General features: G+C 36.4%; 1 protein-coding gene across 1 annotated transcript in view; it reads left to right on the top strand.

Moving 5' to 3' along the window:
* F2 (coagulation factor II, thrombin) overlaps positions 1-27961 on the top strand; it is a 1266023-nt gene that overhangs the window by 82863 nt on the left and 1155199 nt on the right. Inside the window, exon 2 of the mRNA XM_044082527.1 lies at positions 21542-21711. Coding sequence (XP_043938462.1) covers positions 21542-21711 — 170 coding nt within the window. The remainder of the gene's footprint in view (positions 1-21541; positions 21712-27961) is intronic.

The raw sequence follows: 27961 nt of genomic DNA, 5'->3' as shown, positions 1-27961 counted from the left end.
CAGAAGGGCAGATAGACTAGTAGCAACCTATGAACCTATAAAGCAAGTAAAGGGGAAATACATACCCCTGCTTGGTTGTTCTGTTCAAATACACCTTATCAGAGGAGCTGTTTAATGACTTTATGCTGTTCCAACCTCCTGAAGACAGTTCAAACAAGAATATAAACAATGAGCCCCTTAGACTTTCAAATGTTCCAGTGGTAATAAATGAGAACACGATATGTTAATAAACAATTACCTAGTCTCTGCAGCAGAAGTAGTGCAACTGTGCAGCCTCAAGGCCAATGCCATTCCACTGATGAACCTAAAAATGTTCCAGTGGTAATAAATGAGAACATGATATGTTAATAAACAGTTACCTAGTCTCTGCAGCAGAAATAGTGCAACTGTGCAGCCTCAAGGCCAATGCCATTCCACTGATGAACCTAAAAATGTTCCAGTGGTAATAAATGAGAACACGATATGTTAATAAACAATTACCTAGTCTCTGCAGCAGAAATAGTGCAACTGTGCAGCCTCAAGGCCAATGCCATTCCACTGATGAACCTAAAACAAAGCATTGCAGTGTGGAAATCATTCCCATGTCTTGGCCTTGATATGAATACATTCAAATGAATTCCTTCCTGATATTTTGGCACCCTTAAAGGAAGCATGGTTTCTGTTTTCTGTGTCTCGGTGTTACATTTTTAGTACTGTTCACAGATTCATTCTTTCAATTGCTCTTGTCTCTTTTAAAAGAAAAAAAAATGTTTGGCCAGACAGGGAGACAATTTAGATTATTTACAAACCTTTGCCTTTTTTTAAATCTGTGCATCCAAAAATTATATTACTTCACAATATAGACCTGACTCTTGATAAATTACGGGTAAAATTAGTTCAGCAAGTTGCAATATTTGTAGTGACAACTCCATTGCCATTGCTTTTCATACTTTCTGGTCAAGCAGATGCATTCAACAAATTTGTTTTTCTTTTTTTTTTTTCTGTCAGGAAAACTTAAAAAAACATAAACTGTTGAATAGTAAATGTCGATGTTGCAATTTTCGTCTTGGTATTCTAATGCCCGTCTCCTTCAGAACATAATATAACAATAATAATTAGTCTAATCTCAGCATGGGTTATATTTTTTGTAGCTAAACATTGGACTTAAAAAGTATCTCTCACTCAAAAAAGGGCACGCTTATTGAATTTTTATTTTACTTTGGCAAATTCTCACAGAAAGTTTTCAGATGTACTACTAAGTTTCCTCATGTGTTCTCTGCAGTAAACAAAGTTTGTTTATCTGAAGACTAAATTCTCTGGTCTCTCATAGTTATGCTCTTGGACGTCACTTAAATGCTATATTTTTTCTCTTGTAATACAGTTTGGATTTCCTGTGACAGTGTTGAATTGTGGCACATTAATTCTTATGATTCTCCATCATCAGATTATACATATATTTTGTGGTATTTGCACAATGTTTTTGGAAATAGACTCCTGTGGAAGGCATGTCGGTGAACAATATCCTACCTCATGTTTTTTTTTCAGATATTCCTTTTTTTCTAATTGATGTACTGGCTTTGTGTATATATGCATGTCCTGTTTTATACAACCTTTTCAATAAATTGATTTTTAAAAATGGTTATGTTTGCACTTATACTGCCAAAATGTAAAAAAAAATGAGACAGTGTGCCTGATTCCAATATACTTGCTCTCAGTGTGAGTGAGCACTTACACTATCAGCTGGCTGAGTACAGGTGTTTTTGGAAAATGGGCCACAGTGTAAGCCTGTTTATAGACAGGTCTTTCAATGATGTAAGTCATTTACACTGACAACAGGTCTTTCAGAATCAAGAAAGACTTACACTAAGTGTAACTCTTTGGAATCTGGCAGATTTTCTTTCACTAGTTTATTGAAATTTCACAAAATCAAAGAGGTTCTGAGCCGCACCTCATAGCCCTGATATAGTTATCGTATCCAACAGTGGAAATTGTCCTGATTCTCTCCTCTTCTCATTTATAAATGTTACATAGTGTATATTTAGGACTTTTATTCTTACATAGTGTATATTTAGGACTTTTATTCTTACATAGTGTATATTTAGGACTTGTATTCTTGGCATCAGTAACGTCAGTTATCAGGTGATAGCTTGTAATATTTAGTTCTTGTATCAGTTTAGGAAATGCCTATAACAAAGAGGTAGGCTCTATTGAAATACTTTGAAGACTGACAGTGACATGATATACATCCCAGTATGGTAACATCCATTCTTAAGGAAATGTAATATCCAATTGTAATGTAATTTCCTTATGTCACCATAGCATTTGATTCCTGCAAGTGGTTGTTTTATAGTTCAATATTTTTCATCCTGTAAGTTAATAAACTATAGCCATACATATTGAGAAAGAATAAAAATATGTGAGCAACTGCATGTGTGTGTGTGCGCACGCCCGCGTGTGTGCGTGCATGTGTGTGTGTGCGTGTCTTTCTGTTAGGAACATGTCCTCTAAAGGTTCAAATCTTACTGCTTTAGTTTTAAAGATGTAAATACATTACTCGTCTTGGGTTTCTTTATTTCCTAACTACATGTGCTTCCCCAAAACCTGCGGTGGTGGTGCTCCAGTAGCATTGTCGCCTCACAGTAAGGCGCTCTCCGGTTCGATTCTCAGCTAGAGCATCTTCTGCGTGGAGACATGCATGAATGGGCGTACCTTCATTGAAGGTTGTGCATCAGGCCTGGCAAGCCGGTACGTAAAAATCAACTGCCAATCATTAGCGGACCGGAGTTCCGCTGTGGCGACCCCTAACCGGGAAAAGCCAAAAGAGAAGACATGTGCTTCCCAAAAGAGAAAAATCAAAACAAATGAAGAGATAGTGAGGATCAACAAAACAAAAAGTGGTTGAGCAGAGTACAGTGAAAATGACGCTTCTTAATTAGTTGTTCTACATTGTATTTATAAACAGATTTTAATAGATCCAAACTATAGAAGTATGTAAAATAATACAATTTATTCCAGTTCTGGTGAGCCAGGAGGGGGGAATATGAAAGTTTAAAAACTAGCAAAGTCTCAGTTTAAATTTAGTGGTAGATAAAATCAAATTATTAACCCAGCAAATGAATCAGTTGCTACACACAAAATAAAATAAAAATAAATAAACAGAAAAGGCAGCAAATACTACATGAAATTCACTTTATTAAAAAAAAGGAAATGACCAGGGTAGGTACTGTTTCACTGTCCCATTAAATATGAATTATAGTGTCTGATTTTTTTACAAATTACATTCATGCAATATTGTAAACATATTACACATCAACTGATTGAGTATTTGACATATCAAAGATTCTGTTTTCTTCGTAGAACTTGAATTACATTAAATTTACAATCCAGATCATGATTTGCTCATGTGTGAAGCCTGCATTTAATGCCAGATTCTACGCAGGACATTAACATGAACAATATTTTTTGATTCTGATCTTATACTGGCTTTGCAAAGTACAGAGATGGAGCTCTGACAATGACCTAGATGACCTGGGTTTGAATGCGGAGCTGGATGTTGGTGAGTGAGCTGGAGATAAAAAGGACTGATGAGGTGCAGCCAGCTCACCTCTGTTGGGAGCACATGTCCCCCAACATACACTCTACCTGCAGTCTCTGGTGGAGCCCAGTGATAGAGTGAAGTGCCGACTTTAGGGATAATATCACTTGCAGAAAGGGGATGACAACCCTTCCCTCTATCCCACTACATACCCAACCCTTGTGACCTGCAGGCATTAAAGATCCTAACTTACAGAACATAACCGTTTGATAGCTGTAAGGCTGGTGTCCATGCCACTGCTGTGCTCTCACCCCATAAAGGAGACTGAAGAAACACACACATTTTGCTTCATATTTTAATGAACGTATGAGGAATGCATGACCTCATAATGTTCCCTTCTTCTTTCCTTATTTTAATAAAATAGTTTTCATTTGAGAGTTTGTCATTTTATTCATAAAAGTTTGACTTATTGCAGAAGGAAAAATATTAATATTTGGGTACCATTATACAGAGAATCTAAGGGTATCTGGGTTTGTAGATGAAGGGTCATGTCAGAAAAAAAAACAATACTCCCTGACTTCATGGCATGAAGAGCCGGAGACCTAAGAGTGATCAGTATTTTTGTTGCTAGAGGAGCTGGAAAGAGTATAATGGGAAGGATTGGCATTTTGCCAGCTCACTTGCCCCAGGAAGGAGGGGTGAGACTACTGTCTATGGTTTGGGATTCCTCTGATGATGGAGAATGCTATGACCACAAGACAGATTGCCATTAAGAATCAGCATTATGGGGCAGGGCTAGTATTGGTTGATGATACATGAAATGATGTGAGTGACATCCACAGCTCTGCCCTGTTACAGCATTCCAGAAAATTCCTCACATATACAACAGTGTATATGATGCTTCTGGAGTCTCCACTCCATGTTTTCCTGATCTCTTGCACCCTGCCTGTGACAAGGCAGTTCTGCAACCATGGGATAGTACCAGAGACACAAACCTTAGGAGTAGCTGGTACATAAAGTTGCATATAGTCAACTGGAAGGTACAGATTGGTGAAGGAAGGGGCAAAAATTAGGATATGTTTAAATGGGTAGCAAAAGGAAAAGACCAGAAAGGGACTGCAGTTATGTTGCACTTAGACTTTATCAAGGCACAAAACATGGTGCTACATAAAAGATTACTGAGCAATTTTAAGCAGACTTGGAGTAGTCCTTAATGAAGTAGAATAGCTGAAACAATAGATGGAAAAAAGACACGTAATATAACACTACATTTATTTTCATTATCACTTTGTCGACAAGGCTAGTCTAGCTAGGCTAATGAACTCTTTTCACGGGAGACCTGAGATGGTAATCATATAACTAGGGGAAATTTGGCTAGGACACTAAGGAACTTCCCCTACTCTTTGGAGGAGGGAAAGTGAAGCACTCACTGGAGCTGCCAGGTGGTCCTGGTGGGGTTGCTACTGCAGCTCTGGGGATTCCAAGATTGAGGAGAGTGCAGCAGAGATTGAGAGAGAAGTAGGAGAAAGCTTACTTACGGAAGGAGAAGGAGATGAAATAACTGTTACAGAGTTGGGAACTGGAGGACAGGAAGCATATGTGCAGGTAGGACTGATGAAACAGGCAGACCCAAAGGAAGTAGAGGAAACATGATGGAGTGACATGGTAGAGAGAGTATTACAGAAGGAAGAAACTGACAGGTGCAAAACAGAAGCAAAAGAAGAAAAAGAAGGAAAATAATGCTGAAGGAAAAACACTGCAGGTATTCTCAGATGGTGGAGAAGCTACTTTTAATGGTTTACCTCTGCAACAATGTTTTTTGTTACAAGAAAAAAGAAGTTACACAGATTCAGCAAGACAAAGAAGAATGAAAGAGGGAACTGAGATGGGACAGACATTTACAGTTTATCAACAGCCACAGGGATGATAGCAAATAGTAAGAATAAAAAGTAAAATTATGGTATTGTGAACAGGTATGGCTTTATAGATAGTAATGTTTTGCCAGTAAAATTTAACATTAAAGACATGAGTATTAATTCATTTGGGAGCTGAACATATTTGTGAAGTAGCATTTGAAAATTTTTAATTTGCTGAAAAAAATGTATAATTGAGACTGAAAAAAATAGTAGCACTAATATTAAACTATTTATTTTAGAGCTTAGGACCACAACTAAAAAAATAAATTAAATGAGCAGTTTAGGACTTTGGGATGAGCATGAGTTAAAATTGCATTTTTTTTCTTTCACTATGTATTGTAGAACATGAAGTGATGTAATGAAAAAATGTATGTACTGAGGGTTGGGAAGGGTGGGTAACAATGGATGTTAAGGATAGTAAAATTCAACGTATTTCAATTAGGGTAGGTAAAAATCGATGTTAAGGATGGGAAAATTCAACATATTTCAAATACAATAATTGTGAATGGTAAAAGAGAATACTGAGGCCAACCTAAACCATGTTATTTCTGTGTGGATAAAAGTCATTTAGTACAAGACCATAACATACAAAAGTGTGCCAATGTGGGTAGAGAGGACATACAGCAAAAATTGGTAAGCCTTTTTGTAGAAAATGTAACTAATTTGGAAACTTCTAGTTTGACTGTCCCGTATTAGGAAAGGAAAGTGTAGATGAAAAGGAAAACTCAGAAGAAAGAGAAGCCGTTTTGTGTATTACTACAGAAAATGTTGAAAGAGAAGGTGGTATGGAGAAGAAGATACTGAATTATTACTATTAAAATACAGGAAAAGAATAGATTTGCAGTTTTAGAAATGGAAGGCGAGAAGAAGATGGAAAATGGAGACAGAAGAAAAACATGATAGTGAAAAGTCAACTGGAAGACTTACAAGAAGGAAAAGAAAACCAAAAAGAAAATGGAGATCATTGGAATTTTATCATTAAATGTGAATACCTTTAGAAAATGTATAAAAGATTTGGAGATGGTGGGGAAAGAAATGTTAAAATAACACAGGACATTAAGATATTAAGGGAACAAATCAACTGTGGCGATGTTAAAGTACGAAATAATATACTAGAATAGAGACTAGATATATAAAAGGGGAGTTTTTATAAAATTAAATATAAAGACATTTTACAGAATTATGAGAAACAGAGAACAAGAAAGTGACAAAGTAACAGAAACAGAAAATGTATGGCAAGAATAGAGAAAAAGTAAAAATTGTTATATAGGCAAACATTTTTCTGATAGGAAAGAAGAAGAGTGTTTCCCTTATTAAGGAAAATAAGTGAAAATGAGAGAAGGAAGGATGGTTGCTATCTTAGATGGCAAATGAGACATAAAATGCAATCAGGAAGATATTTTGATGGTGGTAGAACATTTTGTAGAGAAAGTGTACGAAAAGGAGGAAATTGATACTTCCAAGATATCTGCACACTGACCAGCAGCTTAATTTCAGTTCTCCTGGAGTAAAAGCAGAAAAATGAGAAATTACAGCCAGTGAAATTGACATTTTGGATAAAATTCAGGTATTAGCTAGTAAATATATTGCCTGAATGACAACAAAAAAGAAATAGAGAACCTGAAGGAAAATCAACCAGAAAAGGTGAAGAGAGAACACTGTCTTGGAAAAATCCTTCAGCTGTTCTACAAAAAGCAGTTCAATCTTCAGCTTTGGTATAAGAGATGGCCTCCATTAATTTAGTGGAAAAACTAAATCAAAAGTATTCAAATGTGATTTAAATAAATTAAACATTGAAGGAATATATCAACTGAAATGCAAAAGACTGGAAACATAGAAGAATATTTAAGTAGCTATTCAGTCAAACTGATAAAACTGCAAAATTCAATGGTTAAGATGAAGAAAATTCTGTTTGAGTGTGAGGCTTCACAAGAAGAGAAATTTAAAAAATGATAGAAGACAGATTATGCAGAGGAACCCTGAGATTTTCTGCTGTACCAGAGAAATTTGAATGAACAGACTGTGTTAACTTTATGAAAGCACAAGTAAGCAGCTAGACTGGTATTTCACAGCAGGATTTGTTAATTGAAAGGGCACATTCAGTGTTTGTTCGAAATCTGGCTATGAAAAGGCAGCCAAGACCTATATTAGTAAAGATGCAATCATACCAACAGAAGGAGATTAGCTGGACAAAATTGTGGCTGAAAGAAAAACTATAAAAAATCAGGGGCAGAAGAGTGTTTGTAGAAAACCATTATTCACTGTACACTGGGCAGAAGAAAAACAAATATAACCTAGCAATCAGGGAACATTGAAATGTGTGAGAGTCAACTTGCCATATGCATCTGTATTCAGAATATTTTTTTCCTGGAAGATCCAATACATGTTTGAATGCAGAATAGGCTAAAGAGGAAATATAACTGTTTATTCAACAAAAGGTGAGCCAGAAATCAGAAGTGCACTCTTCTTATTCTTCTGATAATAACGTTCATAGAGACTTTGCCAGTGAAACCTTTTCCAGTTCTCCAAAGGAAAATACTTCAGAGACATAAAAAAGTACATGAGTTGACTAGAAGAATCAGGAGCACTTGTATTTGAACTAGAGCTTGGTGTTGGAAGATGCAGGTGAACAGGAAGAGCACAAGCAACACTTAAATTTGTGAATAAATGAGAAACTATGAAGCATCAATCACATTTGTAAGAAAGTGTCATAAAAAGACGGGACTTTTGTTAACTTTGTTAAACTTGTCGGTGGACTTTAAAGCATCTACCCCACTTTACATTATTAATGCTCAGAATGACACAAAGGGGAACAAGGTAACTATCAGTAAAATATTTTTTTGTTCTTAGTATTTGTGTAAAACCTTTCATGATATAAAATGCATGTTATATATAGCAAGGTAGTTTTGTGTAGTGTGTAGTCAGGGATATTTTGAATGTGGTGGTGTCTTTTCAGTTGCTGTTTTATGCATTAAGGATATTAAAGTAAACAATTACTTTTTAGGTCTAGGAAATATAGGCTTTACAGTTTAACAGGAGAAGAAAGACTGGACAAATTCAAGTTTAATGTTAATTTGCTCTAACCTTTGGCTGTTGGGATGGGGGTGTGCTATATTAGTTTTAAGAAATACTGGCTTTGCAGTATAACAAGAAAAGGAGGCTGGATAAAATCAATTTTAATGTTAATATGCTGTTATCTTGGGCTGGTGGGGTGGGTGTGAAATGCACTAATTATATTACATTATATGTGGAATTAAGATATTTTATCTTATTCTTACAAAGGTGAATGTCTAGATTAATGCCCTTGGCTCAAGCTATAAACGTGTTTTTTGTATGCAAGTAGGCTTAAAAAATAAGACTGTAATGAAGGCCATGAAAAAATAAGGTTCTTACATCTGCAAACATATTAGCTTGTTTGTTTTTTTTTTTTCATTAGGAAATGTTGAATGGGAGTCAAGAAGTCTGCAGCTGAAGACAATTGCCCATTCTGTTCCGAGTGAACTTTAAACATATTCATTGCTTGCTACTTTTACATGGAGATGAGTTGTTTGCACATGCAAGCATTTAATCTTGAGAGTTCTGAACATTCTTTGCCATGGGAATTGAAAATTTTAAAGGGACAATGGCAAGCACTTCAGTGAAAAACAAAATGTGAAGTTATGGGAAGTGAATAAGAGATACCAGCATCCCTAGCAGCTTTAATACTTTAATGTATATAATAGAACAGTGAGCAATGTAGTTTTATTTAAAGATAGCCAGTGCACTTTTTATTAGGGCTAAAAGTTAATCTTTTCTGAAAGCATGCAACTACTTTTCACATCTTGGAGGGGCATAAAGATACGTAAAGAACAGACAGAAGTCAGTGTAAGTGGGAACACAGGCTGTAGCATATGCTTTAGTATGGATAACCTTAATTTTAGAGTAGGTAATGCCTGTAAGTACATCTCTCAATTTGTGGCAGTTTTTCCTGTCTAAAGGGTTAAACTTCATGGTTTTCTCTGTTTGTTCTAAGGATAAAATGTTCTGAAAATGTATTTAGTTTTTGTTTGAGAGTTTTCATTAAAACAAAAAGTCTTGAAAAATGTGGCATGGGTTCAAATGGAAATGAGAAGAAACAACTGTATAAAAGATCAGTCTGCCAAATATTAGTATATGAATTGAACACAAAAGTTGGATATGCACATTCAAAAAACATCATATATAATAGGTGAAAACAATAGCTTTTTATCATGAGGGCTGTGCTATCCATATTATCTTGGAATTTGGCCTTACAGGTATTGACAAAAAAGGAAGAGTGTTGAATTATATTAAGAAATACAGAGTTCCAATAGAAATGCTGCAAGAGACACATTTGGAAAGAAACAATCGTGAATTTGGTAAAGTAAGGATTTCAGGATGGATATTCAGCAAAATATCAGGGAAAAGGGATAACAGCAGTAATTATATGAATATTTAGAGGAGCTCCAATAGTGAAAGAAAGACAATAAAGCTAGATTTGTGGTAGTAAGGGGCTGTTGACACTGGAGGGGTATGACTCTGGTATGTGTTTATATTGTACCCAAAACTGCTGTTATGGAGCTTAAGAAATTTTTGAAAGAACTAGCCAGCTTGATTTGTAATAGTGAGGCTGTATAACAGGAACATAGACAGAAAATATAACAAAAGAGGATAGATTTCTGAATAACTTTATGAAAATATTTGGTATGTAAGATGTGAATTCAGTAGTAGCAGCTTGGGCAGAATTTACATATTATTCTCCAGGGTACAATAACTGGGGTAGACGAGATCAAAATTATGTTTCACAGGAACATGTGCATTTAATTGAAAACTTTCAACACATATCCAATAACTATTTCAGTTCAAGCACTGACAAAAACTAAGATACAAATGCAGGGTACAGAAGCAAAAATGAGGCACTGGCATTTTCCCACCTACCTGTTAAAAATAGAAGAATTCAGAGTAAATGATTAATGGAAATTATTTAAGAGTTATTAGGGAAAATAGAGATATCTTCAAAACCTATAGCTAGTGAGTGGAATAAAATGAAAATAACATTTAAAAATAGGGTAGAAATAAAAGAAAAAGAGACATGATTAAGAAGGAATAGGACTTACTTGGAGGAGCTGAGAAAGGTTAAAGTATTGCAGAATAAGAGGAATGTCATAAAACATAAAGAGGTAGAAATGCAGAGCGCTAAAGAGAAAATAAGGGAATATATGAATAATACACCAAAGGTTAAACTATTGCAGAATAAGGCGATAAAATAAGAGAGTATCTGGATAATATGCATGAGTTTAGAATGATTGCTGAGAAGCACCAGTTACACAAGTATAGGTATAAATGATATTTCAGAACTTTTATGAAAATTTGTATAAAGAAGAGCAATGTGGAAATCAAGAAAGAGCACAGATGGAAATATCTATGGAAGATTTAATTATGTGAAGGATATAGTAGATGAGGCTGAACAACTAACAGTTAAGACAGGAGGAGATGAGCTAAAAATGGTGATGTATAATCAGTCTTCAGGAAAGTTTCCAGGAACAGATGGCTGTGTAAATTTGGAAATTAGGAATGAAAAAAGTGATAAAGATCTTGAAAATTTTGTTTAACAGTATTTTAAAAGGAGGAGGAATGCCAACATCTCGGAAGAAAGCTGTGATGGCTGTATTACCTAAGGATGGCAAAGACTTTTCAGACCCGGCTTCACATACACCCATTTTAAACCATAATTATTAAAGTGTATATGTCTGTACTAGCTAAAAGAATGGCAAAGTTGTTGCCAACTTTGACAGATATGGATCATTATGGTTTTGTAGTGGGGAGGCAAACATTTGACAATGTTTTGACAACATTAATAGAACACTGATGATCTAGATGGAAGCAGAATGTAAGGAAATACTGCTGTTGTTGGTAGGTCCTGATGCACATACCGCATTCGGCAGAGTAAGCTTTGATTTCATAAGTACGGCAATGGAAGTGTTTGCATTTCCTGATTACATAATAAAGTTAATTAGGAGGATATATGAAGTACTGGCAGCAAGAATTAAAGTGGGAGGGTTCCTCTCTGATAAGTTATGTTTGAACAGAAGAACCAGGCAGGGGTGCCCTCATTTCCTTTTGTTATTTGCTTTATATTTAGATAGAATTGGCATGGTAATAAAGAGAAGTTGGCTTTGTTTGTAGATTATATTATTTTTACCTCATAAGTCCAGAAAAGGACATCTCAGTATTATGGAACATTTTGAAGCAGTTTCAAGTCTTTTTGGGATATAAAATGAATGAAGACAAAACAAACAATATAGCAGTAAATTATGAACCCACATAGAAATTGGTTCAGCTATACCGATATTTATGGGATGACAATAAGATAAACTATTTAGGAGTTTGAAAACAGCTTCTATTATGACAGCTGAGGATTTGTGGGAAAATATTAAAAGATCATACAAAAACTGAGAATCTGGAAGCTCATATTTATGTATGTGGACAGTAAGCAGGGAAAATGTTTTTAGTCCTTTTAACTTTACATACTGATCAGGCATATTTTTCTAAACAAGAGAAAAAGTCATGGACAGTAATTAATAAAAGTGTTGAAGGAATTTATCTGGCAGGGAAAGAGAAGAGTGAAGTAGGATAAGCTAGCTGTTCCTTCCAGAAAAACATGGCGGTTTAGGATCACCTGATTTGAAGAGATATTTTAGAGCTACATAGATAAAGTGATATATATATATATATATATATATATATATATATATATATATATATATATATATATATATATACACACACACACACACACACACACACACACACACACACATGCGCACACACACACACACACACACACACACACACACACACACACACACACACACACACACACACACACACACCACCTATGAGACCAATCATATCAGCTCGAGAATAGATCACAGAGTCCATTTCTAAATATATTGACTTAGAGCTGAAAAAACATTTTAATTCATGCATACACTGCAATAAAAGATGCTTCACACTTCCTGAAAGAATTACACAAATGGTCGATAGATAAAAACATTAGAAATTATCTTGTTACACTAGATGTAGAGTCATTGTTTACTTGTATACCGAATAGTAATGGCACTGAAAGTGTTAAACAGTTTTTAATTGAATTTTCACAGTCAGACAAATATGCAAATCCTTGCCCATGGTTATCAAAAGATACTAAACTAGCCTTGCACCAAAGGGACAAAATAATGGAAAGAAATATCAAAAATATAAAAACCCAAACACCCTCCTAGAGTATAAACAACTATGAAACTCCACAAAAATGAAAGACAACAAAGCCCACTACTCTAAACTGCAGTCCTTGCACTCAACAAATTCCAAAAAATTCTGGGACTCCATCTCATTCATGCTGCATCCGAGCAACAAATAAAACCCCTGCCCAGACCCCAACCTCTCCAACCTTGAAACAGCCAGCCAGTTCAACTCATTCTTCATAGACTGCATAGCTAAACTATCAGCCACCTTTCTACCTCCCTCCACCACCACCCCAATCATCAACCTTCCTCCACATCCTTCTGCCTCAAGCCCATCCCCACAAACACTACAAAAAGACTTCTCCTCAAAACTCAAACCCTGTCGCAATGCACCCGATCACCTTCCACCCACCTTCCTCAACCAAGCTGCACACAGCATTGCCTATCCAAGCTCTATTCTTATAAATAGATCCATACAAGAATCATATGTCCCTTCTCTCTGGCGCCATGCTAATATCATCCCCCTCCACAAAGGTTGCAGAAATACTGATACTACCAACTTCAGGCCTATTGCCATCCTTTCCCCCTCTTTCTAACATACTAGAGAAAACAATACAAGCACAACTCATGGTACACCTAACACTAAACAATCTCCTCTCCCCTACCCAACATGGCTTCCGAACTGGCCACAGCACAATGACTGCCCTTCCTTCCTGTATTGAAACCATAAACCTCAAACGCGACTCAGGCAAGTTCATATCCACACTATTCCTAGATCTGTCAAAGGCGTTTGACACCATCTCACACACCCTACTTATATCCCAACTCTTCTCCACCCTACACCTCTCTCCCACCACCATCACCTTGTTTTCCAGCTACTTGTCCAACCACCAACAAGCTGTCCAATGGAAAACATCAACCTCCCCCTTCCTTCCCACACCCAGAGGTATCCCACAAGGTTCTGTTCTTGGCCCTCTTCTCTTCAACCTATTCATTAACAACTTTCACCAATCCATCCCAGACTCATCTATCATCCAACATGCAGATGACTCAACACTCATCTGCTCAGCCTTCTCCCCCTCAGAGCTTCTATCAAAAACGCAACTAGCCTTCTCCAAAACAGAAACCTGGATGCAGTCTAACCATCTGGCACTAAATGCAAATAAAACCAAACTAATGTTTTTCCCCTGCCAAAAACTCTATTGACAAATCCATATTCACCATACAGAGCCAAAACAACACCCTTCTTCTAATCATTCCCAACACCAAGCTTCTTGGCAACATTATTGGTGAAGAACTAAAATTTGACACCCACATCTGCTCTGCAATCAAGAAAACCCACCAAAAGTTAGGTCTCCTCTACAGGCACAACCACTTCCTAAGCCCCTCTACCCATCAGACTCTTGCATCCACCTTCCTACTCCCCTCCCTTATGTATGGTGCCCCTCTTTTCACCAATCTCCAGCTTGGCCTTCGGTCCAAACTTGAACCCTGCTAATACAAGATCACCAAATTTGCAACCAATTCAAAAAACCTATCCCACCACTGCCACGCCCTCTTCACCCTCAACTGGCTTGAATTACCCAACTACCTCAGTTACCTACAACTCACCATTGCCCACAAGCTCATCTTTAAACCTGCCAACTGCCCAGCTCATTACTTCCTTAAAACCTTACATTCCCAACTGTTCACTCAGATCCAAAAACCAAAATCTTCTTCAGGTCCACAAACCTGCATGACTTCCTGGCCATCTACTGCTGTCCCACTCCTTAGCTAAACAATGGAACTCTCTCCCCACACACCTATGCAACCTACCTAACCATGTAAATTTCAAATCTCAGCTACTCTCTCATCTTTCTTCCAAATGGGAATGCCCTTGCCACGCTCCAACTTAAAACCCCCCTCATTCCACCTTGCACTGACTCATCAGGCTACCTCTATTACTTCATCCCACCCAAAACAATCCCTCCCCTACCAAAAACTAATTTTCTCTCTAATATCTATTGTACTATACTTTCCAGTCTCAAATATACTATTACCCTCTCCATGCATAATATTTTCCTAACCTACTAATGGCTAGTAGCTATATATTTTGAAATGTTAAACCTACAATTGAGTTTATAACAAAAATATTCACTTTATGTAAATGTTAAAATTTCTGTATTTGAATTATGTCTTGTCATTTTTGTAACATTGTGACAAGCCAATTGCAAATGTCATGGAACTTATCTGTAAACATTTAATTAGCTGTATGAACTATGTCCTTTTGTAACATGTGAAATGTAACTTGCAATTATTGTGGAGATTTTCTTCCCTGGCCTCCACTGAAAACGGGCTCTTCTTGGCTTAGTGGACTTCCCTGGTCATCAAAGTTAAATAAAATAAAAAAAATGTGTGTGATTTATTATATCTGATGTTACAAAATAACATTTTCTTATTCAAAAATAGCTTTATAGACAGAACAGGGATGTTGCTATGGGCACCCCTGCAGTGAATACTTATGCAAATATTTTGGAAAATAACTTTAGTATGTCAAAGTCAAATAATTTGTATTTTGAAAAAGTTGTTTTTTACCGCAGGTTTGTGCACGATCTTTTCCTTTTATGGAAAGGGACACTAGATGAATTTGCCAAGTTTTTTGAACTTTTAAATGGTACTACCCAGTATCTGAAGTTTAAAAAAGAGGTTTCTATAGAGTACATTAACTTCTTACATATAACTTTAGTAAAAATGATCAAGGTGCTTTGGACACTAAATTATATAGAAAAGAAATCAAAAGGAACACCTATCTCCATAGAATGAGTTTGCATCCACCATTTATTTTTACTAACGTCATTAGAACCAAATGATATGTGTTGCTCGATGTAATGCCAGTGATGATCAGATGTTAACATAGTTAAATAAAAATAAATTTACTGATAGGGGTTATAATAGAAATGAGGTACTGCGTATAAAATCTAATATTGTTCATAGGCGCACTTCTGATGCTAAACCTATACTCTCAGAATAAGTAAACATCACACATAAGAACATTAGTCATATTAATGTGAATAGGAATCTATGTATGCTGACATATAATCAGAATACCATAGCCATAAAAGAAATCATAAATAAATACTGCCCAATTATTTCTGATATTCCTGAATTAAGAAATGTTATAGGGGATGTACCTATATTTGGTTGTAAGAGATCTAACAATTAAAAAATGCTTATGCTATAAGGAACTTATAGAATTATAATTTATTTACTACAAATAAAATAGGTACTTATAAATGTAATAGTTCTATACATTATGGCAATATTTAAAATATTTTATTTATCCTGTCACTGGAAAGGAATTTTTATTACAAGTGTGCAGGAACTGTAATATGAGAAACTTCTATTTAGCTATGTATCCAAAATGCAGTTCATACTACATAGGTATGACTAATAGAAAATATTAAAAGAAAGAATTAATAACTATTTATCAGAGATTAATAGGAAGATCACTACCGATACATTTTATAAACATATTTCTGAAAATTCATCACATTTTTTTCAATTTTATGATTTCACCTAAAATATCAGAACATATTTGTGATGGTGGCTTAATACACTTGACTGAGTTAGTAGAACTGAAGTGGATTTTAACGCTGAATGCTCATATGTTACCAGGCTTAAATAGCACTGTGTCTTTAAAACCTTCATTAAAACAATTACATTAGCAAATTTAATTAATTGTATAATGTCATCATGTGATTAACTTTTTTGAATTTAAACTGTTTGAAATTTATGTATTGTATGCCTGATGAAGCCTTATTAGCGAAACTTTTAAGAGTTGCATATTAAGGTTTTATCTACTAAAGTCTTGGTTCTAAATGGTATCTACATTTGCTTTGGTTCTGGTGATTATTTTATTTCCTAGAATAAGAAAGTGTGGTAGCTGCAACTAGTGTTCTTATATACAAGTATTTGGCATCTTGTATTTATGCCACTGTCAAACTAAAATTTTGTTGCCTGATGGTAGTAATTGTATGACTAAAAGCATTTTTTACATTGCTGTCTGTGATTGTGATGCCTTCCATATTGGAAAGACAGAAATAACTCTTTGTAAATGTATATATGAGCTTAACTATGATATAGATAAAGGTAACCTGAATAATGCTTTGTTTAGACACAAGTTAGAATGTATAGGATGTAACAAGTTCCTTTTTGCAATATTAGAAAAGGTTGAAAAAAACACAAGAGATTGTCCATGGGAAACCTTCATAGAATTTAAAGAGCTGGTTTGGCAAATACAGTTAAATGTGTTGGTCTCACCAGGACTTGCTAATGTGTCCATTTCAAGTCTCCTCAAACTGTGTGCTCTAAATTTACAAAGATGTTCATTTATCATGTAATGTACTTGTTTTTTTAAAGATGTAATGTTAAATTAGTATTATTTCCTTTTCTTGTTATTAATAATACTTTTTAAATGCTTTAATTATAGGATTGTAGCTTTACGTTCTGCCAAGGTTGATTAATTATAACATGTAATATTGGTTGAGATAAAAATGTGTAATTGAGGCTTTATTCAGTTCTGATGAAGTCCTTAACTTTAAAGGATGAAAACACTTAACTTCTATGGAAAGTTTTATGGATTATTTTCAAATAAATATTTAATTATTTTACAGTGGATATAAAAAGTGCACACACCCCTGTTAAAATGTCAGGTTTTTGTGATATAAAATAGGCCAGAATAAATCATTTCAAAACTTTTCCCACCTTTAATGTGACCTACAACCTGTACAATTCAATTTTAAAAACAAACAAATTTGTTAGGTGGAAAAAAGTAAAAAACGTACATTAAGCTGGTTGCATAAGTGTGCATACCCTTAAACTAATACTTTGTTGAAGCACCTTTTGATTTAATTACAGAATTCAGTCTTCTTGGGCAGGTGTCTGTCAGTGTGGTACATCTTGACTTGGCAATATTTGCCTACTCTTCCTTGCAAAAGTGCTCCAAATCTGTCAGATTGCGAGGGCATCTCTTGTGCACAGCCCTCTTCAGGTCAACCCACAGATTTTCTATTGGATTTAGGTCTGGGCTCTGGCTGGGCCATTCCAAAACTTTAATTTTTTTTCTGGTGAAGCCATTCTTTTGTTGATTTGGATGTATGTTTGGGGTCATTGTCATGTTGAAAGGTAAAATTCCTCTTCATCTTCAGCTTTCTAGCAGACGCCTGAAGGTTTTGGGCTAAAAGTGACTGGTATATGGAACTGTTCATAATTCCCTCCACCTTGACTAAAGCCCCAGGTCCAGCTGAAGAAAAGCAACCCCAAAGCATGATACTGCCACCACCATGCTTCACCATGGGGATGGTGTTCTTTTGGTGATGCGAAGTGTTGTTTTTGCGCCAAACGTACCTTTTGGAATTGTGTCCAAAAAGTTCAACCTTGGTTTCATCAGACCATAACACATTTTCCACGTGCTTTTGGGATACTTGATGTATTGTTTTGCAAATTTTAGCCAGGCTTGTTTTTCTGTGTAAGAAAAAGCTTCCATCTTGCAACCCTACCCCATAGGGTAGACATATGGAGAATACCGGAGATTGTTGTCACATGTCGTACACAACCAGTACTTGCCAGAAATTCCTGCAGCTTCTTCAGTGTTGCTGTAGGTCTCTTGGCAGCCTCCGTGACCAGTTTTCTGCCTTGTCTTTTCTTCAGTTTTGGATGGATGTCCAGTTCTTTGCAATGTCACTTTTGTCCCATATTTTCTTCACTTTTTGATGACTGTCTTCACTGTGTTCCATGGTATATCCAATGCTGTGGAAATTTTTTTGTACCCTTCTCCTGACTGGTACCTTTCAACAATGAGATCCCTTTGATGCTATGTAAGCTGTTTGTGAACCATGGCTTTTGCTGTAGCAGGCAACTGAGTAAATGTCAGGAAAATCCTACTAGGACAGCTGAACTTTATTTGGGGTTAATCAGAGTCTCTTTAATTGATGGCAGGTGTGAACCCAAGAAGACTGAATGCTGTAATTAAAGCAAAAGTTGTTTCAACAAAGTATTAGTTTTAAGGGGATACACAATTATGCAACCAGCTTATTGTACATTTTTTATTTTTTATATTTTTCCCCTAACAGATTTGTTTGTTTTTTTAATTGAATTGTACAGTTTATAGGTAACATTAAAGGTGGGAAAATTTTTGAAATGATTTATTGTGGTGTCATTTTTTTATATTGCAAAAACCTGGCATTTTAACAGGGGTGTGTACACTTTTTATATCCACTGTACATGCATAATAATGTTCATGAGTAGGGGAAAGAGAGAGGTTTAAGGGATGGCAGGAATTGAGCAAATTATGTAATGTTGGATTTATGATAATTATAAAGAAAATAAAGGTGTTTACACAAAAGAAAAAATATTTTATATTTATTTATGTATTTGTTAATGAATAATTCCAGGCGCTGTCTGAGGAATCTCTTTCATGACAAAATGTGAAACAGAAGCAGAAAAAAGATACTAGGACAACTGAATGCATAAGAAAAGGCATCATAAACAGAATATGGGAATATTAGCCTTTTCTATAGACATTTGCTGCAAATTGTCCTAAATCATTGTATGTAGTTCTGTAAGACTGGTTCCCCTATGTGGTGACTCACAGCTGCACAAGTTATACTTGCATAACACTACTGTTTCAACATATTTCTGTAACCCTGAATTTAACAGAAGCAAAGCATTATTCCTTTAAAATGTACTATCATTAGAAGTAACCCCCCCCAAAGTTATATATTCCTAAAAGTAGTAGAAGGACTCCATTGACTTAGTTGAAACTATGTATCTTTTTTGTTTCCAAACACTGCAGCTTTCTGATAGTATTCCATCACTTATCAGCAGCATTTAAAACAATTTATTTTTTAGGTGGATTACTATAAGGAGGCTTAATTAGATGTATACTATTTAATAAAGACATGTATTACTTGTGTACTTAAGTAGCTAAAAATAAGAATTTAATTTATACATATGCAGAATATAAATTAAGTGCTGTGGCTCATACTGTATGAAGAATGTGGCTAGTCTTGTTATCAGAAGATAAAATCAGAAAACACAATCATTTAGTTATAACTTTAGTAGTTAAAGTAATAATTGATAGGTAATTTTTTCCACAGGGCTAGCTGTTTGCACCCCCTAGATTTAATTATTTTCTCTCTGAGATACAGCATAGTGGAGAAAGAACAAAATCCAATCAAAAGAAGTATTTTGAGGCAAATCTGTTTTTGCTTTTTTATTTTTGTTCTTTCAGTTTATGATCATGTTAGTGAAAATAGGTGAACAGTGAGGGATGTTATGGGGCAAAGCCCCCCACATAGGGTTGCATGCACTCCTGCAAAAATATCAAGGTTCTTTGTTGAGAATTTTTTGGTATCTTAAGACTTAATGATTTGGATTTTGCACTCATTTTAATACAGAACTAAGTGCAAGAATATCTGGTAAATGTTAATGTGCTGCAGACATTTATACACTGGGACAGAGGCTCTGTCGCTAGCAGAAAGACAGATATGTTCAGTGTACAGTGTGGACTGCATAATGACCGAGGAAACTGTGCCTTCAGCATCACACTCTTCTAGGAAGTCACAGACACAGTGAAGCTGGAGGGAGGTACTAAGGTGTTGTATAACTGGTCTGTATCCTTAGTCTGAAAAGTGCCCTTTTCAACAAATCCCTTGCAAGGATATAATATTTGCTATGACACCTGATAGTGCTGTGTCAAGGTAAAGATAAAGAATTATGAACTAGTCACATGCTGGATAACAAGGACATCACACAACTGCCACTTGCATGCTGTGCAATTATGAACAAGTCACTTAAGCAGACAAAACAAACAGATTACCTTGAAAGCATAAAATATATAGACTGCATCTAGCCCAGTTAACAAAGGGAAATAAACTTTCAAATAATACAGTAGTATATGTCACATCTCTTTCCTTTCTGACTGCATCTTATTTGCTGTTTCTGTTTTTCACTTTTCTCTGACAGACACTAACTAGGCCCTAGGCTACATTCCATTCTCATGAGTGACTGAGTTCTAAGATCCCCACTGCAAGGCAGGGTTCCTAACATATATGGCTGTTTATAAACCTGAGTCCCTGGAGTCACACACAGAAGAGTTAGTATTCCATGAGCTGGTCACCACTTATTTTATATTCTTAATTATCTTTGTTTGTTCTTTTCTGCATCTGGCCATAGTGACCTTTCTTCACGTTTGTTTTCCTAGGAAGAAGTCAATCAACCTATTAAAGTGCCTTGTTTGTTTTATATGGCTGGTGAAACATTACCTGGTATAAGTGAACAAAGTAACAATGAGCAATGGAGGGGGCATCCATGAACAGGAGTGGTCATAGAACAAATGGTTATTTTTTCCCAGGTAATGTTTTGGAGGTTGAATTTACAAAAGCAGCCTGCATTTATCTACGTTTGTGATATACCAAAGCCTTGCTGCATAGGAACTTCCTCATTTTTGCAAGAATTCTCCAACAGCAGCTGCCTTTGCAGCCCTTTCCTAAGTGAAAAGAAGGGTAGTACCATCCGAAGTCTGACCTGTTTCATTTCATCCGCTGATTGCTCTAACCTTACTCCATGTCTGGTCTCTAGTTATTGCACCGACAGACTAGCATTCCACTTGCATGCTGCAAGCCCATTCATTATGCTGCTAATGTACTTCACTTTTATAATGCCATGTTTATAAACATTAATTTTAAACAAATAAACCAAGTACCAGTCCATGAACATGCAATGTAACAGTTCACTGATCATAATTTCTGTGTGTTTCAGATCTACCAGAAGGTCAGAGGTGAAACCTCTGTACACACATTTGCTGACTGCTTTGCCTTATTTTTCCTTGTTAGTGTTCCTTGAAAAAAGAGAAGCTGACTCCATGCTGATGCGCCATAAGAGGGCCAACAGCAAAATGACACCCTTTGAAGAGTTACGAGCTGGTAATCTGGAACGGGAGTGCTATGAGGAAGTCTGCAGCAAAGAAGAAGCACGTGAGGTCTTTGAAACACCAGCTTTAACTGTAAGTATCACAAAAAAGCATGAAAGATGTAATGCAATAAAAAAGAAACAGCAAGCAGAGAGGACAAGTCAATCTATAGGAATTAAAGTAGTCATATTAAACAAAGTATTGTCTCAGACATATAAAAATGGGGGGGATGCCTGCATGAACAAAATGTAAAAGACAAAATGTCTGCTGAGGGCCCTGCATTAAAGAGCTGGTGTATTTAAGTACTATTGTTATGAGCTGTTACTCCTGTTTTGAGCGCAGTGTCCATGTTTCACTGGCACACAGTAATGTGCTCAAAACACAGGCTGCGTAATCTGCACCTTGGTGTGCACAGTGAGTTTATTATTAGTTCATATTCTGTGTAATCTGCACCTTGGTGTGCACAGTGAGCTTATTATTAGTTCATATGTTCTGTAATCTGCACCTTGGTGTGCACAGTGATCTTATTATTAGTTCATATGTTCTGTAATCTGCACCTTGGTGTGCACAGTGATCTTATTATTAGTTCATATGTTGTGTAATCTGCACCTTGGTGTGCACAGTGATCTTATTATTAGTTCATATGCTGTGTAATCTGCACCTTGGTGTGCACAGTGATCTTATTATTAGTTCATATGCTGTGTAATCTGCACCTTGGTGTGCACAGTGAGCTTATTATTAGTTCATATGTTCTGTAATCTGCACCTTGGTGTGCACAGTGATCTTATTATTAGTTCATATGTTCTGTAATCTGCACCTTGGTGTGCACAGTGATCTTATTATTAGTTCATATGTTGTGTAATCTGCACCTTGGTGTGCACAGTGAGCTTATTATTAGTTCATATGTTCTGTAATCTGCACCTTGGTGTGCACAGTGAGCTTATTATTAGTTCATATGCTGTGTAATCTGCACCTTGGTGTGCACAGTGAGCTTATTATTAGTTCATATGCTGTGTAATCTGCACCTTGGTGTGCACAGTGATCTTATTATTAGTTCATATGCTGTGTAATCTGCACCTTGGTGTGCACAGTGAGCTTATTATTAGTTCATATGCTGTGTAATCTGCACCTTGGTGTGCACAGTGAGCTTATTATTAGTTCATATTCTGTGTAATCTGCACCTTGGTGTGCACAGTGATCTTATTATTAGTTCATATGCTGTGTAATCTGCACCTTGGTGTGCACAGTGAGCTTATTATTAGTTCATATGCTGTGTAATCTGCACCTTGGTGTGCACAGTGATCTTATTATTAGTTCATATGCTGTGGAATCTGCACCTTGGTGTGCACAGTGAGCTTATTATTAGTTCATATGCTGTGTAATCTGCACCTTGGTGTGCACAGTGAGCTTATTATTAGTTCATATGCTGTGTAATCTGCACCTTGGTGTGCACAGTGAGCTTATTATTAGTTCATATGCTGTGTAATCTGCACCTTGGTGTGCACAGTGAGCTTATTATTAGTTCATATGTTGTGTAATCTGCACCTTGGTGTGCACAGTGAACTTATTATTAGTTCATATGCTGTGTAATATGCACCTTGGTGTGCACAGTGAGCTTATTATTAGTTCATATGCTGTGTAATCTGCACCTTGGTGTGCACAGTGAGCTTATTATTAGTTCATATGCTGTGTAATCTGCGCCTTGGTGTGCACAGTGAGCTTATTATTAGTTCATATGCTGTGTAATCTGCACCTTGGTGTGCACAGTGAGTTTATTATTAGTTCATATGCTGTGTAATCTGCACCTTGGTGTGCACAGTGAGCTTATTATTAGTTCATATGCTGTGTAATCTGCACCTTGGTGTGCACAGTGAACTTATTATTAGTTCATATGCTCTTCATTAGCCTTGGAAACATTGTGGCAGGTTTTCCAGTGTGCTTGTAGATCTCACTATCTAGTGAAAAGTTGTCTGAGGTTGTAGAGCCTAGGTACATGAAATCATGGAAATTTCTAGCTTGTAGTCACTCACCCTGATAGATAACTCATTGCCTATGTTTTGGCACATCACCTGGGACTTCTTTAAGCTGATTTAGAGGACAAATTTCATACATGTGTCCACAAAGCCAGTCATGATTGACTGAAGTTCCTGCTGAGTGTGAGCAGCTGTAGCTGCACCATCAGTGAACATGAACTCCCTTAGATACTTCCTAAGCACCATGGTCCTTGTTCTAAACCTCAACAGTTTGAAGAGGTTGCTGTCCATTCTGGTGTGGAAAAAGATACCCTCTGTAGAAGTTGTGATAGGAAATTTCAACAAAACTGAAAAGAAGATATCAAACAATATTGGAGACGGTACACACCCCTACTTTACTCCACTGAGAATCTTGAAAGATTCATATGTGGATCCATCATACATGATAGTCCCCTTCATGCTTTCATGGAAGGCACTAATAATGCTAAGCAGTGTTGGGGGACAGCCTATCTTTACCAGAATTGTGAGCAGACCTTTCCTACTGACAAAGTCTAATGCCTTGGCCAGCTCAATGAAGGCAATATACATAGGCTTATTCTGCTCCCTCAACTTGTCTTGTTGATGCCTAACAGAGAAAACCATGTATGTGGTAGATCAGTTAACTCTGAACCCACACTGAGAGTCGGAATAAACTTTCTGTGCAAGAACGTGGAACCTGTTCAGGACAACTTTTGTCATCCTTGTTCTTATAGCTATGTTAGCATCCCTCATATGTGGTACGCTTCAGCCTCTCAACATTAGCAATTTATTGCATGCAGCTCTGATATTGGTGTACTGTGGGCACATTTAAGGATTTCTGAGGGAATACTATCTTTCCCTGGGACTTTTCCAGAAGCGAGTGATTTTAGCATGTCATTAAGTTTCTCCAAGGTGGGCTCAGCATCAAGTTCAGTCATAGCTGGCAGAGGCTCAATGGCATTCAGAGCTCTCTAAAAGTGTACCAACAGTGAGTCCTGCTGGACAGAAAAGAAATATACATTTATATCAGCCAGTACTGTTGTAACCTAGGAAATGTATATATGTTAAGGGGATGCTGGAAGAGAAGAGGTTAAGATCAGCCCCTGCTAACTTTTATAAAAATATCCTGAAATTAAATTACTTAATTTAGGCCATAAAGATTGTATCTCACAGATCTTAATGCAGCCAGAGTCACGAAGTCTGTACTAGGAAGCCTTCTGTATTGTCTTTAGCAGTGAACTAACTGCTACTCTGGAAGGGGGAAATCTGAAATTGTTTTATGACTTCAGGAAGCTGAAACAGATTTTAGCAAAGCTGTGTGTGTGTATGTGTGTGTGTGTGTGTGTGTGTGTGTGTGTGTGTGTGTGTGTGTATGTATGTATGTATGTGTGTGTCTGTGTGTGTGTGTGTGTGTGTGTGTGTGTGTGTGTGTGTGTGTGTGTGTGTGTGTGTGTGTGTGTGTGTGTGTGTTATTGACACATATTTGCTAGATTCTGGTTCAGTTGCTAGTAAAGGAGGTGATATGGGAAGTAGAAGTCAGATGAACAGGTGTGTGTGATGTAATTCTGTAATCCAGGACTAAAGTGATGTTTTAATACTAGATGAGACAGAAGTCTCAGACCAGTCTGTTTTGTAACCTGACAAAGAAGGATCCCTCACCCACTTCATCTTGCCTTGCTTTAGTAAGTAACCAGGGAATGGTAATTCTTTAGATCAGTCAGGAAAATATAGTGAGATTAGTTAAGTACTGTTTTTCTGTATCTGTGTCAATCTATCCATCTGTGTTATTTTTAATATTTCCTGTGATTGAAACTCTGGTGTTTATTGTAACTAGATATTTAGTATTTTTCATGTTCTTTTATTATTTATTATTAAATATATTTAAACTTGTCATAGTGGCTGGTCCTTTAGAGAATATTTTAACCTTTGAGAATACTTATATTTATTTGGTGACACTGTGACCACTCCTGAGAGCCTTGCCAAATTGGTTAGTATAATTGGGATTGGGTACCCTTGTAAGAACCTTATAGTCTGGGCAAAGGGTAGCAGAATGAGTAAATCTGAGCCAGCCTTTCCCAGGTGTGTGTGTGTGTGTGTGTGTGTGTGTGTGTGTGTGTGTGTGTGTGTGTGTGTGTGTGTGTGTGTGTGTGTGTGCAAATCAAATTTAAAGAATGTGTGTGTCAGCTACTTGGAGTAGGGTCATGGAGCACTGGTTTCACAGAGAGGGTGTTGGAGGACTTGGCTTGGACACATGACTAAGGACCCAACTCCATAGCTGTGCCAGTGGGGAGTCTTACTGGGGGCCTGGAGTGAGAAAGAGATACCCAGCCCCCAGACTTAGTGTGTTCCCCCTATGCTCTTAAGGGAAAATGTACTTGATGCAGAGACCTGCATCTGGAAATACTGTGTGTATCTATTTTTGTTCCAACTGAAAATCCCTCACCGGTGTCAGTAGTGAGGAGTCAGGCTCCTTGGTTACTGGCCCATAGGGGGGATGTCACATGGTTGTTTAGGCAGGGGGTAGTGAGTGCTGTTTTCTAGATGTTTGGCATTATATTTTGTGTCAGACAAAGGTTAAATGTTTGATAAAGAGGCTAGGTTAGAATTTTCCTTCAGTGGTAGATTGGGGGGCACCGGGGAAGAGAGGAAATGTTGATAGATTGGGGAGGGTGGCTAAACTCTGTCACAAAGTCAGAGCAGGCGAGTGGTCCATGAGTAGTCTGGATTAAGTTAAGAGGGGATTTTAATCAGGATTTGAGTCCACTGAGAAAATTAATCTCATGCCAGAAGTGTTTTGTTTTATTTAATAGGTAAATTTGCGTGAGTTTGAGATGGTTTGCTGTGTGCATCTGTGTGGATTGTTTAGCCAGGTTCTGAAGTTTGATAATGGTGGCATGGTTGACAGGGTTCACATCACTTTTTCCAACTGAATGCGAGTGAAAGTGAACATTCTAATGAGTTTAACATTAATGTTCTACAACTAACCCGTAAAATAGAGAACCTTTTGACTAAATTAAAAAAAAAATATTCAGTGGCAGTGCAAACACATGGATGCATGCATATGTTTTCATGTAATACCTAGAGGATTGAGAATTTTAAAGATGCCAACATACGGCACACTCTATCCTGAACTTTTAGCCAAATGGCAAAAATTGAACATAGACACTAGCTTCCAGTACATAAAATTACTTATTGAACAATATATGTTGATTGAAAGTAACATTGCAGAAGAAATTACTAAAAAAACAAGTGAACTGTTAGCACTTATAAACAAAAGAGATTTTGCGATGTTTTATTTATTTTATTTATTTTATTTTACATTTGTTGACTGGGCTAATCTAGCTGGATACATTTCCATTTTCAGTAGAGGCCCAGGGAGAAAAGCTCCAATAGCAAAATTAGATAATCACTAGAACTATAAGATAAACATAGAAAACTTTGTTGTACCATAGTAAATGAAAGAAGTTCAATAAAAATATATATGAAACAATAATAAAAATAGAGGAAAAGTTGGTATTTACACTAGTATAGAAAATCATAATGGTCATGTGATGAATTAATTTACTGTAATAAAATTGACATAACTTTAGTATACAATTATGGAGTAGATTTTACAGAAATTAGCAGGAAGGGTCTGCCAATATGTTCAGTTGTGATCACCAGTTCAGAATTCCTGAAGATTTTAAAGAAAAAAATATGAGAGAATTTAGTAAGGTGAAGAAATAAGTTAGTGTAAGCAATGGTTAATCAGGTTTACAGAACGGACATAACCAGTGAGTTTTAAGGTATATTTCAGTTTTTGGTTAAAGAGAGCTAGGGAAGAGAGTGATGTTAGTTCAATGGGAAGTAGGTTCCAGTCTTTTCCCACTGTGTTAGAAAAGAGGGAATTGCCAGCCTTGTTGTTAATTTTGGTTATGGTAGCTAGAAGCTTGTTAGAAGAGCGTAGTGAATTTAGGTTTTTATAGGGAATTATGAGATTGGATAGTATAGGAGTACTGTCAGTTTGGTAAAATATCTTGTGGGCCATGGTAAATTGGGAGATTTTCAGAAGGTTTTGAAGTTCAAGCCAGCCTAGCTGCTTTAGATTTTGACAGTGGTGAGTTCGAAAGGGATTATCAGTGGCAAATCTGGCGATGCTGTTATAGGCATGCTCCAGTTTGACAAGGTTATTCTTTTTGAGGTTAGTGTATATGGGAGAAGCGTATAGAAGAGTAGAAATTAAATGTGAGTGTGCAATTTTGGTTTTGGTTGTTGGAGTTAAGAAAGTTTTGATTCGATATAAGGAGCCTATTTTCCTGTTGACAGTTTTAATAGTATTATTTATGTGACTATCAAATGTAAGATTGTTAGCA

This window comes from Protopterus annectens, chromosome 9.part0, assembly GCF_019279795.1.
Source record: "Protopterus annectens isolate FY-2018-M chromosome 9.part0, PAN1.0, whole genome shotgun sequence".
Classification (NCBI taxonomy): Eukaryota; Metazoa; Chordata; order Ceratodontiformes; family Protopteridae; genus Protopterus; species Protopterus annectens.
This window is presented reverse-complemented; position numbering and strand designations above follow the sequence as displayed.